Here is a 19,431-nt window from a genome sequence, read left to right on the forward strand (position 1 = left end):
ATGATTTTGGTCAGTAATGATGTCACTGACGATGTCACAATGTCTATGGCATCATCAGTGATGTCACTCGAGCACTCGATGCTGTCATCAGTGATGGTCACTTAAGCAGTTGTGATGTCACTGATGTCACAATGTCTATGACATCAGTGATGTCACTCGAGCACTCGATGATGTCATCAGTGAGTGATGTCATCAGTGATGCGAAGTTGAGCAATTGTACACTGCGCATGCCAATAGAGCAGGCGAGGCCACGCAGCAGCCGAGCTGCAGGGTGGCCGAGGCCTAGCGCGCTCTAGTGTTTAAAACTACAGTAATTTTATTATTTTCTTTAATTACAAACTGCCAAAAATGAGCCAACGAGATACAGCAGCGATACTCTGTGCATGTCTGTTTGTATATGAGAGTCTGTGGAGAGATGGCACACCCACACTCTGTCTCCGTGAGACCGCTGTGTTTGAAACAGCTGGAGGCCTAACTTACTCTATGGATTTTTAAAGTCAATAACATTAAGAAAAAGAGAAAAATCTGTTATAATGATCAATTTGACCCGTCCCAAGGTGATCACTATAAGGATTCCCTTTGACTAACCCACATAGTCTTGAGCAATAACTGGCTGACTGGTGGGTGTAAGCAAATGACCCTGCCGGTGGCAGATTGGTTGAATATAGATAGGTTTAGGTAGATAGGTTGAATATAGATAGGTTTAGGTAGATAGGTAGGTAGGACAGATAGGTTGAATATAGATAGGTTTAGGTAGATAGGTTGAATATAGATAGGTTGAATATAGATAGGTTTAGGTAGATAGGTAGGTAGGACAGATAGGTTGAATATAGATAGGTTTAGGTAGATAGGTAGGACAGATAGGTTCGTCTAATTTGTGGTCAAAGTCCCCTTCCAGTATTTTGGAAGAGTGGAGTGAAGCAGAAAACACTTCAGCAAGACGAACACATAATTACACTCTGCTCTATGTGCCACTTGTTTGCCCCCATTCCAGAAATAGAATTCTTGTGTTGACAGAGTCGAGTCACTTGATGTCAGCTACTTGATTCCTCGGCTTCTTGTTTATTACATCACAAAGTTATCTTTTCGGACATCAAGGAGACCAATTTAAACCTTCAAGGCTTTTGTGCAAGTTTACTCTCTGGTGTTCTACGGGGTGATTTATATGTAAGCCATCAGGATCAGTGCCTTTTCCCCTTCCTTGGAGTTGACATTCTGGGCTCTCAGTGGTGTCACTTGGAAGTGGGAACACATGAGTTGCAGTTTGCAAACAAACCTAACTCAAAGTCTTTTTTTTTTTTTTTTTTGCCAGAGTCCATTTAATCTTCCATAATTGTTTGAAAGGTTTCCCCTAAACAGTGTTGGTATATCATGAGGGAACGCTGTGTCGACCCAAGGAGGATGTCTCACTCTCTTGATTTAAAGGCAGCACATTGGCATCTTACTCCCCCCGCACCCAAACCCCACCCACCCACCCCACGCCCCTGCTCTGCCACTACCTGGAGGGGTGGGAGGGGGAGGGCGGAGAAAGATTGCTCCTATTCATCAATGTCACCGTAGACAAGCACTCTGAAAATTGATGCCAGTGTGTGAGCTGAACGGCCCGGCCACAGCCTGTGAGATACCCACTCTGTATTTCCTCTGTCAATATTAAAACTCCATTTCTCCCTCTGCTGGTTGACTAACATCACTACGCTGGATCCTCAAGGGACAAAACAATAAGATTGGCGCTTAAACTCCTTTTGCTATTTTTCACATTGACACTTTCTTTTGTGGCACTCGTACTGTATGTGTGTGTTGTATGCATGCACGCGTCTGTGTGTGCGTGTGTGTGTGTTGTGTGTGCGACTGTGCGTGCACACTTATATGATGTCTCTGTGGGCATGTGTGTGTGTGACATTTGCAGGCCACCGATGTGGACACTGGGAATTACAGTCTCAACGAGTACCGGCTGATCATCCCGCCCACCACAGAAGGTCAGGACCCCTTTGTCATCGAGGCGTTCACGGGCATCATCAAGAGCGCCATCATGTACCGCAACATGCGCCGCTCCTACTTCGAGTTCAAGTGCGTCGCCACGGACGACTACGGGAAAGGTCTCAGCAGCACTGTCAAAGTATTAGTGAGTATTCAGCGTCGTAACGGCGCGCCACTTTCATATATTATGTACCGACAATGGTCAATGTGGGGAAATTGTACATTCATTTTGTCCGTGTGTAAATTGACCCACTGCACGGTGAATGTGTGCATTAATATTAATGTTGATTTAAAAGAAAAAAAATGCTAGTATTCACAGCATCACGAGCCTCCCTCACAGTCCGTCCTTGACTTGGCACAGTGATTTCACATTATGTGCCGCCCAACAGGTCTTTTAATGAATAATTGAAGGTGAATGGGAGATCGTCTGTTTGCTATTCACTGATCAACTAAAGCCTTGTTAAGAGCTTTCTGGCTTCATTGAGTCATGGTCGATTCTGTAATATCAATAGGCCTGATTTACCATTTCCCCTGCTTCACCTCCTCCATCTATGAATCTGTCAAAGCATCAGTGGATGCCCACACACACATGTACACTACACACACACACGCACACACACACACACACACACACACACACACACACACAGAGGAAAAACTGCCGGTGACGGTTTATTGGTTTCAGTGAAACCTCTGTGCAGTTGTCCTGATACTGATTTATTCATCGAGCCGTATGATGATGATGACGCACATTTCTCTGTCTCCAGCTTCCAGTCCCTTGAATTATTCACAGAAGCCACCATGTGGTTTGTGTACCCAACTGAACCCTCTGCTGCTAGCTGATGATCTCATTAAAGTCTATAGTGTTTTCAGCTCTGCGTAATTGCTCTGGGTAACGTCAGTGCGTGTACATCTGTCTGTCTGTCTGTCTGTCTGTCTCTCTGTGGATCATCTCTTTCCAGTAAATAACCCCGCCCACGCGCTCTGATTGGCCTCAGTTTTGCACCCAATTCAGTGCGTATCCTTGCTGGCTGTGTGTGGGCAGATGCATTTTGTGTTTCCGTGAAATATGTCGGGCTACCAGCAGTGCTTGATTTGTAAATGATGAGGTGCCGCGGAACAGCGAGTGGCCGGTGTTCCCGTGAGTCGCTCTGGAAGGGAAAAGGTTCCGGACATATCAAGACAACAAGTGCATTGGAGGCACAGTGGTGCTCGATCAGTACAGCTATATAGCTTACTGTAGACTTACAGTAACAGCCCAATGGCCGACTATATGACCTTACAGCTCCCACTACCATAACAATACTTATAACCTACCAATACCTATAACAATATTTCATGATTGCAGAGGCTCTTTTTTTACAAACCTGCCTTTCAAGTAGTGCAGTAAGGGATATAACTGCGCTGTGCTCGCATACTTGGCTGTGAGATATCCTACATTAGAACACGGCTCTCTTGAATACTCGATTCTGATTTGTCAATCAACAAGATTCACCGGTCATTATTTCTCGACAACCGACCGCTGCTCTGCCACACCTGGATTAATCAGTTGATAAGAGCATTTTGTCTGCAGACACTACTAATTAGGCCAACCAGTTGCAGCTGTGGTGTCTTGTGTGCCAATTACGAATGAAACTGCTTTGTCGTTGAAAACGCTATTAAAAAATCTATTTGAATAATTATTTTTGTCAGATTACTGAAATAATTTAGTTGTAGGCCGTGTTCTAAGCGGGATAATGTATAGTGAGCCGGTGATTACTGGAAATAATGACCTTCAGGTGAATGATTAAGCCCTCCGCTGCGCGTCGGGCTCAATCATTCACCTGTCGGTCATTATTTCGGCAGTAATCACCGGCTCACAATACATTATCCCTTACGTATATAGCCTACATAAACACATCGAGGAAAATGCAATGGCTTCAACTATTTACCAGGCAAATTCTGGCTCGAGTATAGTTACACATTAATATTCAACACAAATACTTTTATCTATTTTGAATGCACGAAACAATGTCAGCGAATAATGAAACGACAGCAATGCAATTTTCATGCAGGTAGAAGTTGGCCACATTGCAGACAACAACAACAACAACAATGACAAAAACTTTCTTCCCACCAGTGGTGCCGTGTCCACAACATAAGTACCGGAAGGAACGCCGGTATTCCAAAACCGCGAGGTGCCGGATCCTGTTCCGGCAGGATCTTGCACAAAGCACAAAGCCCTGCTAACAAGCCTCTAATGAGACAGAAGGAGGGTCTGCGACATTGCCTGGATGTGAGAGCAGTGAGTGCTTCACCATAGCGCTCGTTAATTTTCACTGGGAAACCTAATTTCACAGGAGCCGCATGGGAGATTTGGCTGCAGAGCACAGAGGCTGTTGTCTCTGCAGAGCTCAGAGGCTGTTGCCTCTGCAGAGCACAGAGGCTGTTGCCTCTGCAGAGCACAGAGGCTGTTGCCTCTGCAGAGCACAGAGGCTGTTGCCTCTGTGCTCTGCAGAGCACAGAGGCTGTTGTCTCTGCAGAGCACAGAGGCTGTTGCCTCTGCAGAGCACAGAGGCTGTTGCCTCTGCACTTTACTGTGGCAACAGAATTAGACCCCACATGGCATCAATGCAAGCAGGCAATTAGGGGCGTCTCATTTGGCCCACGGTAGGAACCATGAGGACCAGTTGGCCAAACTGAGAGTAGCAAGCAAATGGACAACTGTACAATGTACAATCAGTATGTATATATATATATATATATATATATATATATATATATATATATATATATATATATATATATATACACACACACACACACACACACACACACACACACACACACTGATCACACTGCCTCTATTTCTTTCAATTCAAAGAGGCTTTATTGGCATGACCAATAAATAATAACCATTAATTAACCAATAATAATAATAATTAATAAACATCTCTCTCTCTCTCTCTCTCTCTCTCTCTGCCTCCCAGGTTTCAGTGGTTAATGCATTGGACATGCAGGTTGTTGTATCCAATGTCCCGCCCACTGTAATTGAAGAGAATAAGGAAGAGCTGATTAGGTAAGGCAGCATCCAGAGTGATTGAAATCTGAAAGTAAAACCAAGATAACCCTGTTATGAGAAGAAATTAAATCTCACATGTTGGGAGGAGTATGTCTTTTGGGCTCATTTTCACATACAGCATTCTGCCAAGATACAGGGGAGCAAGCAAATGACATGGACAGCAAAACATTATTTCCATAACTGTCGCCACCAGGTGTGACAGATTTGCTCTTATACTGTAGGTTTTCTCTGATTCCTAGAGTTTTCAGGGAGTTCATGTCAGCCTGTCTCTTTTCCTACTCAACAAAATCTTATACAAGTATTCTCTATGAAATGTACCATTTCCAGTGCATGTCCTTGCCTTCCAATGAGAACGAACACCTTGTCTAGAAGGATTCCTTTTGGTAATTGACTTCCCGCAGATAGATTTGGCTATTCAGAACACATTTCACTGTTTACAATTGCTCACAGGAAGAAGACAGTGCAGAAAGTGGACTGCATGGTGTTATGCAGTATTTCACCCACTGTGGCATTGAATAAGTGAACTTGGTTCAAGGTGGCGTCACAGCCCGGCCACATGTATTTGCATACAGAATTGTTTTTGAAGGACTGGTGTGATGTCTACCCTGCAGTGCCAAACAACTGATGCAAAACAACATGAATTGGCAATAAGGTAGACATTAAATAGTTTGCCTTTCACATCGCCCGCCCCCAGCATAACTATTGACCATTGAATTAAAATAACAGATTATCCAATGAGACAGTTGACTCTATCCTCTACGCTCTAGAGTCTAGAGCCTATTTCCCCTAGTCTAATTTAATGAATGATTGATTGACATTTACAGAGATATATTCTTCCCGCAGCTCTTGAGGGGAACAGCTTTTAGCCTAATTCGTCAATCGTGAAAGGCAAATGGGTATTAATTGTTGTTTTGTGCCTCTGCCACACAAGTCACACTGCTCTTTAGGCTGAACAACACACACATCAGTCATGGTCGGGCTCCTGGCTGTGATGATGTCATTGGAGAGGTCTCCGGTTCTGCTGGTGATGCTCCAGGGCCATTTTACCTGAGTGCTCAAAGTGTTTATCCACCTTGGCAAAGGCAGACGGAGACCTTCTCCTCTATTGGCTGTAATCTGTACTGTGGATTTCTCTCCGCCTGTAATGGATCATCTGAGCCTTGTGGTGCCAACGGTCCAGTGTGGAGAAGCAAACTGCTCCTATTGGGACAAGCATTGCCAGAGTGGAGCACTTAGATCGGTGGCTCTCATATTGCTTTTGTCAAAGAGGTGCCAAAAATTAAACCCTCTTCTTGAACTATCAATGTAAATCTGAATTTTGTCCCGTGCAATACATCTAGTCTAGACTAGAATTGGCTTTATCATTTTATGCCTTTATTGCCTTCATTATAAAAGCGGAATCCCCATCCAGTGCAGTGTATGGAGTGTAAATGTCGGGTTCTCTGCACACCAGAACCCGTATGGACTGTGTGCTGTGGACAGACATTTCCGCATCTTGTTTGTTCCCCAGCCCCATAAATGTTGTTGCACGTTTCTCCTCTGACAGCTTCAACTCGCCTCGACAGACGGGCAGACTGCGGGAGCTCGGTGGAGGCTGCGTAGCCGTTGTGCAGCATGACCAAGTTGTGTATTTGGCAATTAATCTGCAATTAATCGGCCCTAATACCTAATAAAAGAATGTGCAGGGGTGCTCTTTACACTTTAGCCCGATCACACGTAAAATGGCATAGCTGTGGCCGAACACAGTTCTGCTCACAGACAGACAGACACTTTGCATTATATAGGATGATTATATGATTTTCCGTTCATTTCAGCATTCTTGAGCGCTACGTCCAGGACCAGATCCCAGGTGCCAAGGTAATCGTGGAGGCCATTGGGCCACGTCGGCATGGCGATGGCAGCTCGCTGGAGGACTACAGTAAGTCGGACCTGACGATCTACGCCATTGACCCGCTCACCAAAAGGGCCATCTCGCGCCAGGAGCTCTTCAAGTGAGTGGGTGAACTTGATTACTAGATACAGTATACACTTGACTGGATTATTCTCAGACTTGATTATTATACACTTGACTGGGTTCTTCTCAGACTTGATTACTATACACTTAGGGACAGGGACAATACATACTTGTATTAATGAACATTTTCATGTAAATATGCCAGATTATAGCCAGAGGCTAGATTCCCTGTGTAGTCCCTTGGCAGGTTGATTTTATAAAGCAGACAATTACAAACAATTTACAAATGTACATAAACTTCATAAAGGAAGGTAAGACTGCAGTGTCTTGGGCGGAAAAAAGTGACTTCACTTGGGACTTGACTTGCATTAATTAATGACTTCACTTGACTTGACATAACCTGTGACTTGACTTGTCTTGACTTGACATAACCTGTGACTTGACTTGACATAACCTGTGACTTGACTTGACATAACCTGTGACTTGTCTTGTCTTGACATAACCTGTGACTTGTCTTGTCTTGACTTGCAACCTGTGACTTGTCTTGACTTGACATAACCTGTGACTTGTCTTGTCTTGACATAACCTGTGACTTGTCTTGTCTTGACATAACATGTGACTTGTCTTGACTTGACATAACCTGTGACTTGTCTTGTCTTGACATAACCTGTGACTTGACTTGTCTTGACTTGACATAACCTGTGACTTGACTTGACATAACCTGTGACTTGACTTGACATAACCTGTGACTTGTCTTGTCTTGACATAACCTGTGACTTGACTTGACATACTGTAACCTGTGACTTGTCTTGTCTTGACATAACCTGTGACTTGTCTTGTCTTGACTTGCAACCTGTGACTTGTCTTGACTTGACTTGACGTGCAAAACAAAATGACTTGGGACTTGTTTGAGACATGGACCAAACTCGGCCCTATGTCTGCTAGATAATATACACTGGATTCTACTCATACTTGATTGCTAGATATACACTTGACTGGATTCTTAACTTGATATACAGCTGATTGGATTCCTCGTATTCCCCTGCTGTGCTGCATGCATCCCCACAGTCTCCCTTTACCCTCTGTCCATATCCGTGAGTCAGCAAATAGCTTTCTCTTTCTCTCTCTCTTTCTCCCGTTGGCACTTTCTTTGACTGTCTCCACCCGATGCTTTTTCTCCAGAGGGCTTCACTTCCCCACAGGGGCAGCAGGTCTGTCATGGCAGCATGAGAAAGGGGAGGATAGCCTGTAAGGGAGGAAAAGCACGAGTGGAGTTAAGGAGGGAGAAAGTGAGAGTGGAGCTGGCCGTATTTCCATCAATCCATCATCCCCCCGTCAGGCCTCGCTCGGCCTCCAAGGCTGGTCCAGGAGGAGGGTGGAGAAATGCCAGCGGTGCATTTTATATTCTCCTTGTTTGGGGATGGAGAGCCGGTCCCTGTCGGCTCAGGGTCTCTATCAAAGGCAGTGCGCTAAAATACTGTTTGACCACTGAGACGCCGTGTCTACTTGCTGTTAAAGTACTACTGAAAAAGTGCTTCCAGGGCACCTTCTCTCACCCTGTCAGAAGAAAACAGCAGTGCCTTTGGCCTTCGCTTATGGCATGAGGTTAACCCACCACCCCAGGACAATGTCCCCTCTGACAGACCTCAGGCACTACAGTGATCTCATGTACCCTCTGACAGACCTCAGGCACTACAGTCATCTCATGTACCCTCTGACAGGACCTCAGGCGCTACAGTCATCTTACCAACCAACCCCCCCCCCCTACAATATGAGAGGTACCACTCTGTAGGAAACACCCCGTACTGAGCAGCCCCCCTTTGCTCTCCATGTGTGTGCTAGTCTCACAGTGGCAGCCATGATATCTATGTCTGCAGCACAACTCTCAAAAGTGGTTAACACCTGCCCCCCCAAGACAAAAAAAGGATGCCTGACACAGACATAATGAATTGACCTCGTGGGCAGTGCATTCAGAATGTGTGCAACAGCTACAGTAAACAGACCCCGGGTGAAAACATCAACTTTATTCATTGAAATGGCTCAAACGCCACCACGCTGACCTACAACTGCAAACTTTGGCTGCCTTCTTTGCTCCAAATCATTCAGTGCGGACAATAGAGATAAACTACGATTATTTCCACCCAAGTCATGTATCAAACACGACTTTTTCGCGGCGTTCGTTCCACTGAACGCGTTTCCTTGTCGGACTGTAATATGGGAGGCGCGCTGTAGGAGGCGCTGTAGGACGTAACGTCCGTCACAGCCCAGCCAACCAGATTTCTCTTCCAGCATCTTGGACGGAGCGCCGGAAAGGCTCTCGTGATTCAGAGACTTGTGATTCAGAGACTTGTGATTCAGACCGTCCGTCGCTGGAAGCTCGCTGACGTCGACGGTGGGTCTGACCGCGTGAGACTATTTGCGTTCATCTTTTGCGTTCGCCTTCATCTGGTCATCCTCCTCTGCAGCAAACTACATTTAGAGGTGCTTTGCTTGCACGCTGGAGTCATCTGTAAACATGACCTCCCTGTCCTTGACCAATAGAAGAGCACCAACCTTGATTTGTTTTGTTTTTTTGAATGGCACTTTTGTCGTAAAAAAAAACGCGTCCTCTTTCAGGCGGAGCCAGAAAGCGTTGGCCAACTGGCAGCTTTTGAGAGAGCTGTTGCTAATTTTCAAAGAGGCTTTTGCTCCATCCCTGCTTTAAGCAGAATCGCCCTACTGATACAATGTGTGGGTGTTGGGAAGCTCATCTACAGTAGAGGAGAAAGCTGCTTGTATAGTCAGTGCATGTCTTCACAGTGTTACAGGGTAATTGCGTGTTGTATTTCTGCGGCTTTGCTGTCAGATCACAAGGGGGAACGGGAGCGAAGGAGAAAGAGATGTGAGAGACTTGGGCTGGGAAGGGGGGGGGGGATGTTGCATTATAGAGCGTCCTTATGCCACCTTGAATCCAGCGCTCTCTGCTGTATCAGTGCTCTCTGCTGTATGATGTCTCCAGAGGATAGATTGCCAGAGAGGCCAGTTAATGACCTCCGTCTCCACTCCGTTACTCACCTATAGGAGGACGAAAATGACAGTAATCGCAAGTGGCAATGTTCTCACCCTTTCCCCATGCCAGATGTTTGAGAGTTGCTTTTTAATTAATGGTTATTTTCATGACAATTTTCTTTTTTTTCATTGAATGGATTCTTATATACATATGGTACATTTGACTACAATATTGATGCAAATGCTGCTTCATTTCTGCCACTGAAACACTGTATGAATATGAATGACAATTCTCCCCAAAGAAGGGTTACGCTGAGCTTTTATTTATTTGTTTATTTATTTGTTAGGGTTAGGGTTATTACTTTTTTTTTTTTTATTGTATCCATTCTCCTTGTTCACTATGTATGGTAGGTTTCTGGATGGGAAGCTGCTGGATATCAACAAGGAGTTCCAGCCACACCTGGGTCCGGGCGGACGCATCCTGAGGATCCGCTCGCCGGACATCGTGGCGAGCGTGAAGAAGGCGGCGCAGGCCGTGGGCTACACGGAGGGGGCGCTCCTGGCCCTCGCCATCATCATCATCCTCTGTTGCATCCCTGCCATCCTCATCGTCATGGTTACCTACAAACAGTGAGTGCTCTTGCCATAGTAATAATCCGTGTGCTCTGTAATCGTCCTTTATTGGTTGTCAGGGAATTAAGAGGGACATACATTTGAATGAAGCAGACTCTTGTCTTGGGAGATATTGAGTTACACTTCCTGCTACTTTTTTTTTTATTGTTAAAGCATTTTGCTCCTTAGACAAAAGATGTGAATGTTGGAAGACATTGTTTGTGTAACCGAATCGTGAGTCCCGAGTGGTAGCCAGTGGGTTGATTAAACTCACTCCCCAGTATAAAGGCCCGTTAATCAGCTCCGCCAAGGGAGCTAGCTGTCTTGGCGTAGTGGTTAGCGTGTGCACTTTGGAAGTGGGAGGTCGACGGATCGAATCCCGCTCCACCCCTGGGCAAGCCCCTAACATGGGTTGCTGCAAGTGCAAGTCAACACAACGCAGGTTATATTAGGATAGAGCTAGAATAACTGCAAACAACAACGATCTGTGGACTTTGCTCAAATGCTAATTGTCGTATTTAAGATTAAACGAGAGCATCGCTCGCTCGCGCTCTCTCTCCCCTTCTCTCTGTCTCGCTCTCTCTCTCCATCTCTCTCTGTCTCGCTCTCTCTCCATCTCTCTCTGTCTCGCTCTCTCTCCCGTCTCACTCTCTCTCTCTCTCTCTCCTCCTCTCACTGTCTCACTCTCTCTCTCTCTCTCCTTATCTCTGTCTCACTCTCTCTCATTAGACATGCAGACTGTGCACTCTGCTGGGCTAATCTGCCTGCTCATACTCTGTGAAAGCAGATTAATTAACACTCGTTTGTGACAAACATCTACAGCCAATTGTGACGGTCACAGTGCGTCTTCACACTACCTAATCTCTGCCCACCACACTCACAATAAACAATGCTCTCTCTCTCCCCTCTAAGCTCTCTCTCTCTCTCTCTCTCACACTCACACACACACACACACACACACACACACACACACACACACACACACACACAGAATCTACTTCACAACAAATTCCTATGCAAATATGATGCCTCTCGTTGTATCCTGTCTTGCTGATTGGTGAGCCAGGCTCATCTCCTGTCTGGTACATGTAGGTGGGTTTCATAAAGTGTCTGGTACATGTAGGTGGGGGTCATAAAGTGTCTGTCTGGTACATGTAGGTGGGGGTCATAAAGTGTCTGTCTGGTACATGTAGGTGGGGGTCATAAGTGTCTGTCTGGTACATGTAGGTGGGGTCATAAAGTGTCTGTCTGGTACATGTAGGTGGGGGTCATAAAGTGTCTGTCTGGTACATGTAGGTGGGGGTCATAAAGTGTCTGTCTGGTACATGTAGGTGGGGGTCATAAAGTGTCTGTCTGGTACATGTAGGTGGGGGTCATAAAGTGTCTGTCTGGTACATGTAGGTGGGGGTCATAAAGTGTCTGTCTGGTACATGTAGGTGGGGGTCATAAAGTGTCTGTCTGGTACATGTAGGTGGGGGTCATAAAGTGTCTGTCTGGTACATGTAGGTGGGGGTCATAAAGTGCCTGTCTGGTACATGTAGGTGGGGGTCATAAAGTGATGCAAGTCAAGCATGCAGGCGTATTCTGCCCTCTAGTCGTTGGTATGCAGCGAGGGTTACATAAACACTGATGTCTGCTCCATGTTTATTTACAGCAGATGGGTGGATTGGTCCCACGCAAACGCACACAAAATCCACAGCAGAGCATGTTAATGGTGACATTGGATGGAACACACACACGGTCATAGCAGATGGTGTTGATGTTGTGAAATATCTTTGGTGAAGTTAAATGATATATATATACATAATATATATACATAAGGAATAAGGGTAATTTCTGCCTGTCCAACATGTCCACTCTCACATCCCTGGAAACCAAAAATACATGTTTTGTTTGTCACACCACAGAAGCTTGTGTTAACTAGCATGTGTTATCAACGATTACAAATCTCACCAAGTATATAAATTTATGTTTCAATATCATGTGCACGCACTAATTTCTAGGGTGGAGACTCAGGGGAAGATGTGCCATGGGTGCACTTTTTTGTGACCAAACTCACACCAACTCATGTTGCACGCTCAACCGGAGTTTCTCTGGATCGAACCGATTTCATCAGTGATGTCACTCTGTCTATGTGAGCAATTGTGATGTGACCAGTGATCCCCCTTGAACAATTGTGATGTCATCAGTGATGTCACTCAAGCAATTGTGATGTCATCAGTGATGTTATCGGTGATGTCACTCGAGCAATTGTGATGACATCATTGATGTAATCGGTGATGTCACTCGAGCAATTGTGTTCCACGGCCGGGCCGCCTTATTCTAGAAGTAAGATGATGCTATAAGTTTCAAAGACGCACTCAAGAAAGAAGCAACGGCTGCTTTTGCATGTAGCCTGCAGTCATCGATTGAGGCTTGAGTGCCTCATACGCTGCGATGGGAGATGGAGGAGAATGTTTTTTTTCTCTTATTTTTGATACAGCATTTTATCATATACTTTGCAATGGGAGATGGAGGAGAATATGATAAGGTTTTTTTCTCTTATTTTGATAAAACATTTTATCATACTTTGCGATGGGAGATGGAGGGGAATATGATATATATATTTTTTCTCTTATTTTGATACAGCATTGTATCCACAGTCTCTCTGTTGTCTGAGTATGTTGAAAGGTATTGCATGAGTAATTAATTAGTACCGTACATTATTTCGCGGATAGCGGCGTGTTTCTCAAAAGGACACACAACATTAAATAACCTTGCGGCGAGTTGGACTCAAAGCACCTCTACAGTATCTAATTATCTATCTAATTATCTCTCTAATTATTCAACATTTTTTGTGTCCTCCCCCCTCTCTTTCTCTCTCTCTCTCTCTCTCACTCGCTCTCTCTCTCTCTCTCTCTGCATCAAAATCCTTCCATCAGATTCAAAACGTAAGTAATTATTCTCCTTCATGTATTATAAATGATCACTCTTTCAAATGCATGAAGTGTGTGTGTGTGTGTGTGTGTGTGTGTGTGTGTGTGTGTATGTGTGTGTGTGTGTGTGTGTGTGTGTGTGTGTGTGTGTGTGTGTGTGTGTGTGTGTGTGTGTGTGTGTGTTTTATCACATCTTCATTATTCATTTTAAGTCGACGAGCAGACTGTGTGAAGATGATGGGAAAACTGCATGTCGGCTACTGCTGCCCTTTTGAAATGACTTGCCTTAACTATAATGACAGAATGCAACAGTGGTTCTTCTTGCTGCATGCCGGCTTGTTTACAGTCATTATTATGCAGAATGATGTCCTTGTGAAAGTGGCTCTCCGCTTAGGTATCCAGACTAGCCTTTTAATGCGTTTCTTGGTATTCTTCTTTGGTTTAAACGTATCGCCAATTTGTGTTGTTTTTCTATGTATGTTTTCTGCTGTTTTGCACCTATCTTTCTGCTTGTTGCTCATCTTGTTTGCCAATGGAGGACCACAATGGAAATAAGTCTGCTGACTTTCTTGTGTTTTATCCTCGTCAGAATGGTTTTAATGGATGTACTGCGTGGTACAGCTGTATATGTATTTTAACATTCTTTCTAATAAATCAATCATAAATCTTCATCTGGAACATCTGATGAAATGTTATGCAAAATCAACCCAAAGTCACTGTCAACAAGGCTTTTAGAATCCTTGCACTCACCGCTGCCCTTCCAACGCCACATATTAGTACAGTACAAGTTTATAAAAGCTTGACTCTCATTGAATGTACTGTCACAACCTCCAAAATGCACAAAGCAAATCATAGTCTAAATCTAAACAAAAACAAGCATCGATAATCACTTTTTTTGGCTGGCGTCCATCATTCTGTAAGTCGATTACAGGCAATCACCATCACAGAGAATTATGGCTAACTTTTTAATTTTGTTTTCGGCAACCTTCAAAATTGGTATATTGAAAGAACCTTCAGATTTGGAGTTACAGTCATAGCCTCATGCACTCGTTGCTTGTTCACCAATCTAGATCACAGCTGCTGGTGTTTTGACAAAATGACTGAATACATCATTATTCATAGTTTTACCACCAGTTGGCACTTTTTTATATATAGGCCTACGTAATCTATAACAGATCAATTCTTTCAATTGGCTTTTTTTTTAAATTCCTTTCATTCAGTTTTGGTATTTTGGGTTGATTACTCCTTGCATGTTGGCTCGATTTTCTTTCTGGGTTGATTTGTGTCACTTGTGAACTGGACCCCCTGATCTTCGTGACTCAAACTGATGGCACTTGAATTTGCACAGGCTCCAGGCTGAGTGTTCCAAAACGGCCAGGATTCAGATGGCGACTGGAGGAGGCAAGCCACCTCCACCTCCAGTCGCCAGGGCTCCGCCTCCTCCCACGACACCACTGTATGGAGAGATGGAGGACAGCAGCATGTGAGTGAATTAATTAACCCCCAATCTCTCATTATCTGCCTCCCATGATTAACCCATTCTCTCCGTAAACAGGTCCTGTACGGTACCATGCAGGTTCCTCTCTCTAGGGCAGTGGTTCCCAAACTGGAGTACGCCTACCCCTAGGGGTATGGGGAGGTACTACAGGGGGTACTTGAGAGAAAGGGGAAAATGTAAGAATAAATAATGAAAATAAATGAAACGTTCAAATAAATCTGCTCAGGAGGCACTAATTGCAACTCTTTCACTCCGTTTCTTATTTTGTAATGTTATATTCTTCAAAAGGTAGGTTATCATTCATCCATTGCATCATATGCTATAGTTTCCTCTTGCAGTTTTTTAAGCAATATATTGTAGTCGGGTAAAGGGGGTACTTGGATTCAGAAAACAGGGGAAGGGGGGGTACTGAAGCCAAAACAGTTTGAGAACCACTGCTCTCTAGAGGGCATTCACGGCTACTGTATTTTAGTAGTCATGGACTACTCCCTAAAAGCAGTCGATTAGTCACGGGAGATGTATCTCTTTTTCCCCCCACCCAATAAAAATTAAGAATTCTCTGTGTCAAAAACAGCCAGTAAAGTGGGCGGGACCAACCTGGGTGCATGTGGAATACCAGAGTCCTCGATTGGCTCTGAGAGGCTGTTTACAAACCGACTGTTTGACTGCAGTAACGACATAGATGGGAGTCTTTCTGTCTCTAAATAACCCTCTAAATTCAGTTTATTTAACATGGCATCGTGTAGAAAATGATTGTTCAAACAAATGTACGTTCCATTTATTTATTTATTTAATTGATTGTTTGTTTACTTATATTGTTTATTCCTAAAACCACAGATGAACGATGAGTCGACTATGATGCACACAGTGTCGACTAGTGATTTTGTTAGTCGACGAGTCTGTGAAAGCCCTAGCTCTCTCTAATAGAACTAACTTGTGCTTTCACTCAGTGTGAATGCTATAACACTGCTGCCTTTTCTGAGCATATTTTCCTGCCTTTATTCCAACGATCTATGTCTCGGCATCACACCACTGCTTTGTCCTAAATGACCACTATCAGTCCTTTAGGTGGGTATTGATCTTTGCAGTCGTCCCTATTGAGCCGTAGACACAGTGGCACCTGCATCATTGGCTGTCCGTGCTCCTTAGCTCCCTTAACCATGATCCACTTTTGTGCTCTGCAAACCACAGTAATGTCTGCTGCCGCTCAGCGCGTTATTAGGGCTTCACTTACCTTTCCCATTACAGCGCATAATGCATTCCAGCATGGCCCCCTCTCTCAAGGTGAGACTTTGTTTAAGCTCATAAAAGACACCGTCGTTTATTTATTGGGAATAGACAATCGTGCTTGGTAATTGATTTTGTGATCAGCTACTTTTGACTTTCCCCCCTTATTATTATGATTATTACTACCCGTGTTGAATGCTTCATCAGCTTCCTCGTGTCCTGTGAATGGTTTGTCATTAGCTCAATTGGATTTAACCTTTCTTGTTAAATACTACCCCGAATGTGCGATGAAATGTTAACGGTTTCAGATGAAGCGAGATTGACTGGAAATTGCACAGTCCCGATGGTAAATAGGGGGGGTGCTGGGTAATTATGATTTAATGCGTTTGAAAGCTGCTTCTAACTTCATGCTTGTTGTTAAAAAGGGATATTGGGAATTTTTACGGCGAGCCGTAAATGGCCTGTGCACTGTTTACAACAGATGTTGACCAATAGGCTACTCAACAGCGAGCAGAAGCTTTTGATTTCATGGCAGAGTGAGAGCTCTCGTGGGGATAGTATTGTGGTCCGCTGTCATTGTATTCTGGGGATATGTTCTAGGCAGCAGCAGTAGAAACAAGAGGAGCTGATCCCATAAACAAACCCCATTAAAACACTTGTCAGTGTTCCAAAAGCAGAAACGTAGTTTGCACTACTCTTCTTACATCTGTCTGTTTCTGTCTTCTGCGTCATTTCCACCCCCTTGCCCCTCTCTGGATTCAGACTGCAGTAAGTAATCACCAAATGTATGAGGTCCCTATATGCTGTAGGACTAATGCTGACTGTAAATGCACTTAGAGCATATATAGGAACAGCAGAGATTCCTCCTTGTTTTACATCCTGCTGATAGATTTTGCTGAGCATATGCACAAATCTCCATAGGATTTTGGTGTAGCTTTCTAATTGACTGCAGTATAAGCTTGTTGCTGTCATGTAGTCAGGATAAATGAAACTCCCTAAGTCCCTATTTAGGTAGTGCACTTTAGTAGTGGTCCCTGTTAGTTCTCCCCCATTTACCTTTGTCAAACCATCTCTGTTTTTGCCCTTACCTTCATTTCACTGTCTCTTAGTGTTGCCATTATGATTGGACAGAGTTTAGGTCGATGGACTATTTGTATCGTGTTTTGAACCACAGGCTATAACACAATAACGACAATAATTGTAACCAGTTGCTAGCTTAAACGTATAATATTTGTGGAAGACCATTTTCACTTGATTTGCCTTGAATTGTCACTTTGGTAAATATTAGTTCAACATTCCATATGACGCAGCTTATCTAAGTATGGCATTGAAATCCTTTTTTGTTTTGTTTTTACAAAAAGAGGTCCGCAAAATATTTGTATACATCTCTGTCTGTTGGTGTATAGACCAACTTTGCAGACTCGTAAAGCACAGTTGAAAGTTGAACCATCTATTTATTTGACCAATCGCTTTTCTTTGTCGAATCTGTTTATACAGATCTGAGTAGCATGCACGATGCTAAGAGTCATATAAGTGAAGATTAAGGAACAAATGATAGCATAGCCACTTTAGCCTCACCCTTTTCCTTGGCTTGGCTTGGCTTCCCCTTAAGCATCCATTCTCCACCTGTTTCAACTCTTTTTCTTCTCCTCCTCCACCTTTTCATCGGGACAGGGCTAAAAAGTCCCTCATTGAGGAGGCCGACCACCAGAGGATTCTTAGCGACTTCGCTAGTCGCGCCATTGCAGCCCACGGCAACGGGACACTGCATCGCAACCTGCCCAAGTCAGGGAGCAACGTGACCTTCCTTTCCGACCGCCGACCGCTCATCACCCACAACCCCGTCTACGACGACAACGGCAGCAGACCCAGCAGTCCCGATATCTTCTCGTGGGAGCCAGGCCGATCTCAGAAACGCTTCCCGTTTTCTCCACCGCACTCGATGCCCGGCCGCATCGGCGGAGGGCTGCAAGGCTACGAGCCGCTACCGAGACAGGCTGTTATGGAGCCAGCGGAGTGGGAGCTGCACATGCTCCAAGCAGGCATGAGAGGCCAGGAGGGGCTGGAGAGTTTGGACACGTTCCAGCCGAGCGGCCGCCACAGCGCAGACAGCAAGTTGTCAGTCCGCGAGCAGGCCAGGCAGTTTGAGCAGCAGGCCCGACAGGAACGGACCCTCAAGCAGGTCAGAGAGCCCCAAGGCTCCTTCTCTCCCCTCCTCCTCAGGGATGGAGACGGCGTTGACATGCTGGCGCTGACCTCCGAAACCCTGCTTTCCATCATGGAGCGCGCCTGCAGCCCCGCGTCATCAGGCAGGGACGTTCCCCCCAGGATTATCATTACCCAGGGAGACGAGCCGCACCACCCGGCCAACCAGAGGGCGACTCCACCGATCCTCAGGAAGTTCAACTCCAGCCTCTGCGGCTACATGACCGCGGATCCTGTTGAGATCACCGTGGAGATCATACCGGACCCTCCCGATAACCCCGCCCCTCCTCCTCCACCGCAGCCGCGCCCCCGTGCCCCATCCACGTCCCCTCCCCCTAGCACACCCTCTCCTCCACCTGCTCCCTCCTACCCGCCTGAGCCTCCTCGATGTCCCCCCCATCCCGCTCCTCCTCCTCCTCCTCCCCCCCCCACTAAGCAGGTCGCTCCCCCGCCTCCCCCTCCACTCCCTCCCCCGCTCTCTCCCGCCAGCGAACCGACACGCCCCGCCGTCCAGTTTGTCCCGACCTCTTTGCCGCCCGCGTCCTCGCTTCGGCCCGTTTCGGCCCGTAAGAACCCCGCCCCTCCTGCCCCACTGCCAGCTGACGGCGGGAAGAAGGAGCTCAAAGGCGTCCTGAGAAACGTCCAGAACCTAGCCGACATCGAGAGGTCCGTTGCCAACATGTACAGCCAAGTAGACAAAAGTTACAAGGTGCCCAAATTGAACAAGAAGCCACAAGTGACTGAGGAATCATCAGAGGGTGCTGCTAACAAACTGCCCGGCTCTGATCCTCCTGATGAACAGAGCGCGCCAAACGCAGCCGACTCCAGCTCTGTGCTCCCACTGATCTCCACATCAAACGCTCCCGAAAACACAACAAGCCAAACAAACATGGCCGCAGAGGTTCAGCAGACAAGCCAGTCAAACTTGGACAGCCCAAACAATGTTGCTTCCGAACTCAGCAAACACTGTTCCCCTCAGTCCACAGTGTTCTGA

The 19,431-nt window shown here is 45.5% G+C and overlaps 2 protein-coding genes across 2 annotated transcripts in view; both read left to right on the forward strand.

The window, feature by feature from the left end:
* Window positions 1-10,614, forward strand: part of LOC310789333 (protocadherin-15-like) — a gene marked incomplete at both ends in the record, with an annotated part of 198,913 nt that extends 188,299 nt beyond the window's left edge. Inside the window, 4 exons of the mRNA XM_083650951.1 lie at window positions 1,907-2,122; window positions 4,947-5,035; window positions 6,853-7,029; window positions 10,392-10,614. Of these exons, the coding sequence (XP_083507077.1) occupies window positions 1,907-2,122; window positions 4,947-5,035; window positions 6,853-7,029; window positions 10,392-10,614 (705 nt within the window). The remainder of the gene's footprint in view (window positions 1-1,906; window positions 2,123-4,946; window positions 5,036-6,852; window positions 7,030-10,391) is intronic.
* A 4,278-nt stretch (window positions 10,615-14,892) lies between these two features.
* LOC310789072 (protocadherin-15-like) lies at window positions 14,893-19,431 on the forward strand (the record flags this gene model as incomplete). Its single annotated transcript, XM_083650670.1, has 2 exons — window positions 14,893-14,990; window positions 17,907-19,431. 2 exons carry the CDS (start codon window positions 14,893-14,895, stop codon window positions 19,429-19,431), a joined length of 1,623 nt encoding a protein of 540 aa, XP_083506796.1.

Source organism: Poromitra crassiceps, assembly GCF_964638095.1.
Source record: "Poromitra crassiceps genome assembly, chromosome: 14".
Lineage (NCBI taxonomy): Eukaryota > Metazoa > Chordata > Actinopteri > Beryciformes > Melamphaidae > Poromitra > Poromitra crassiceps.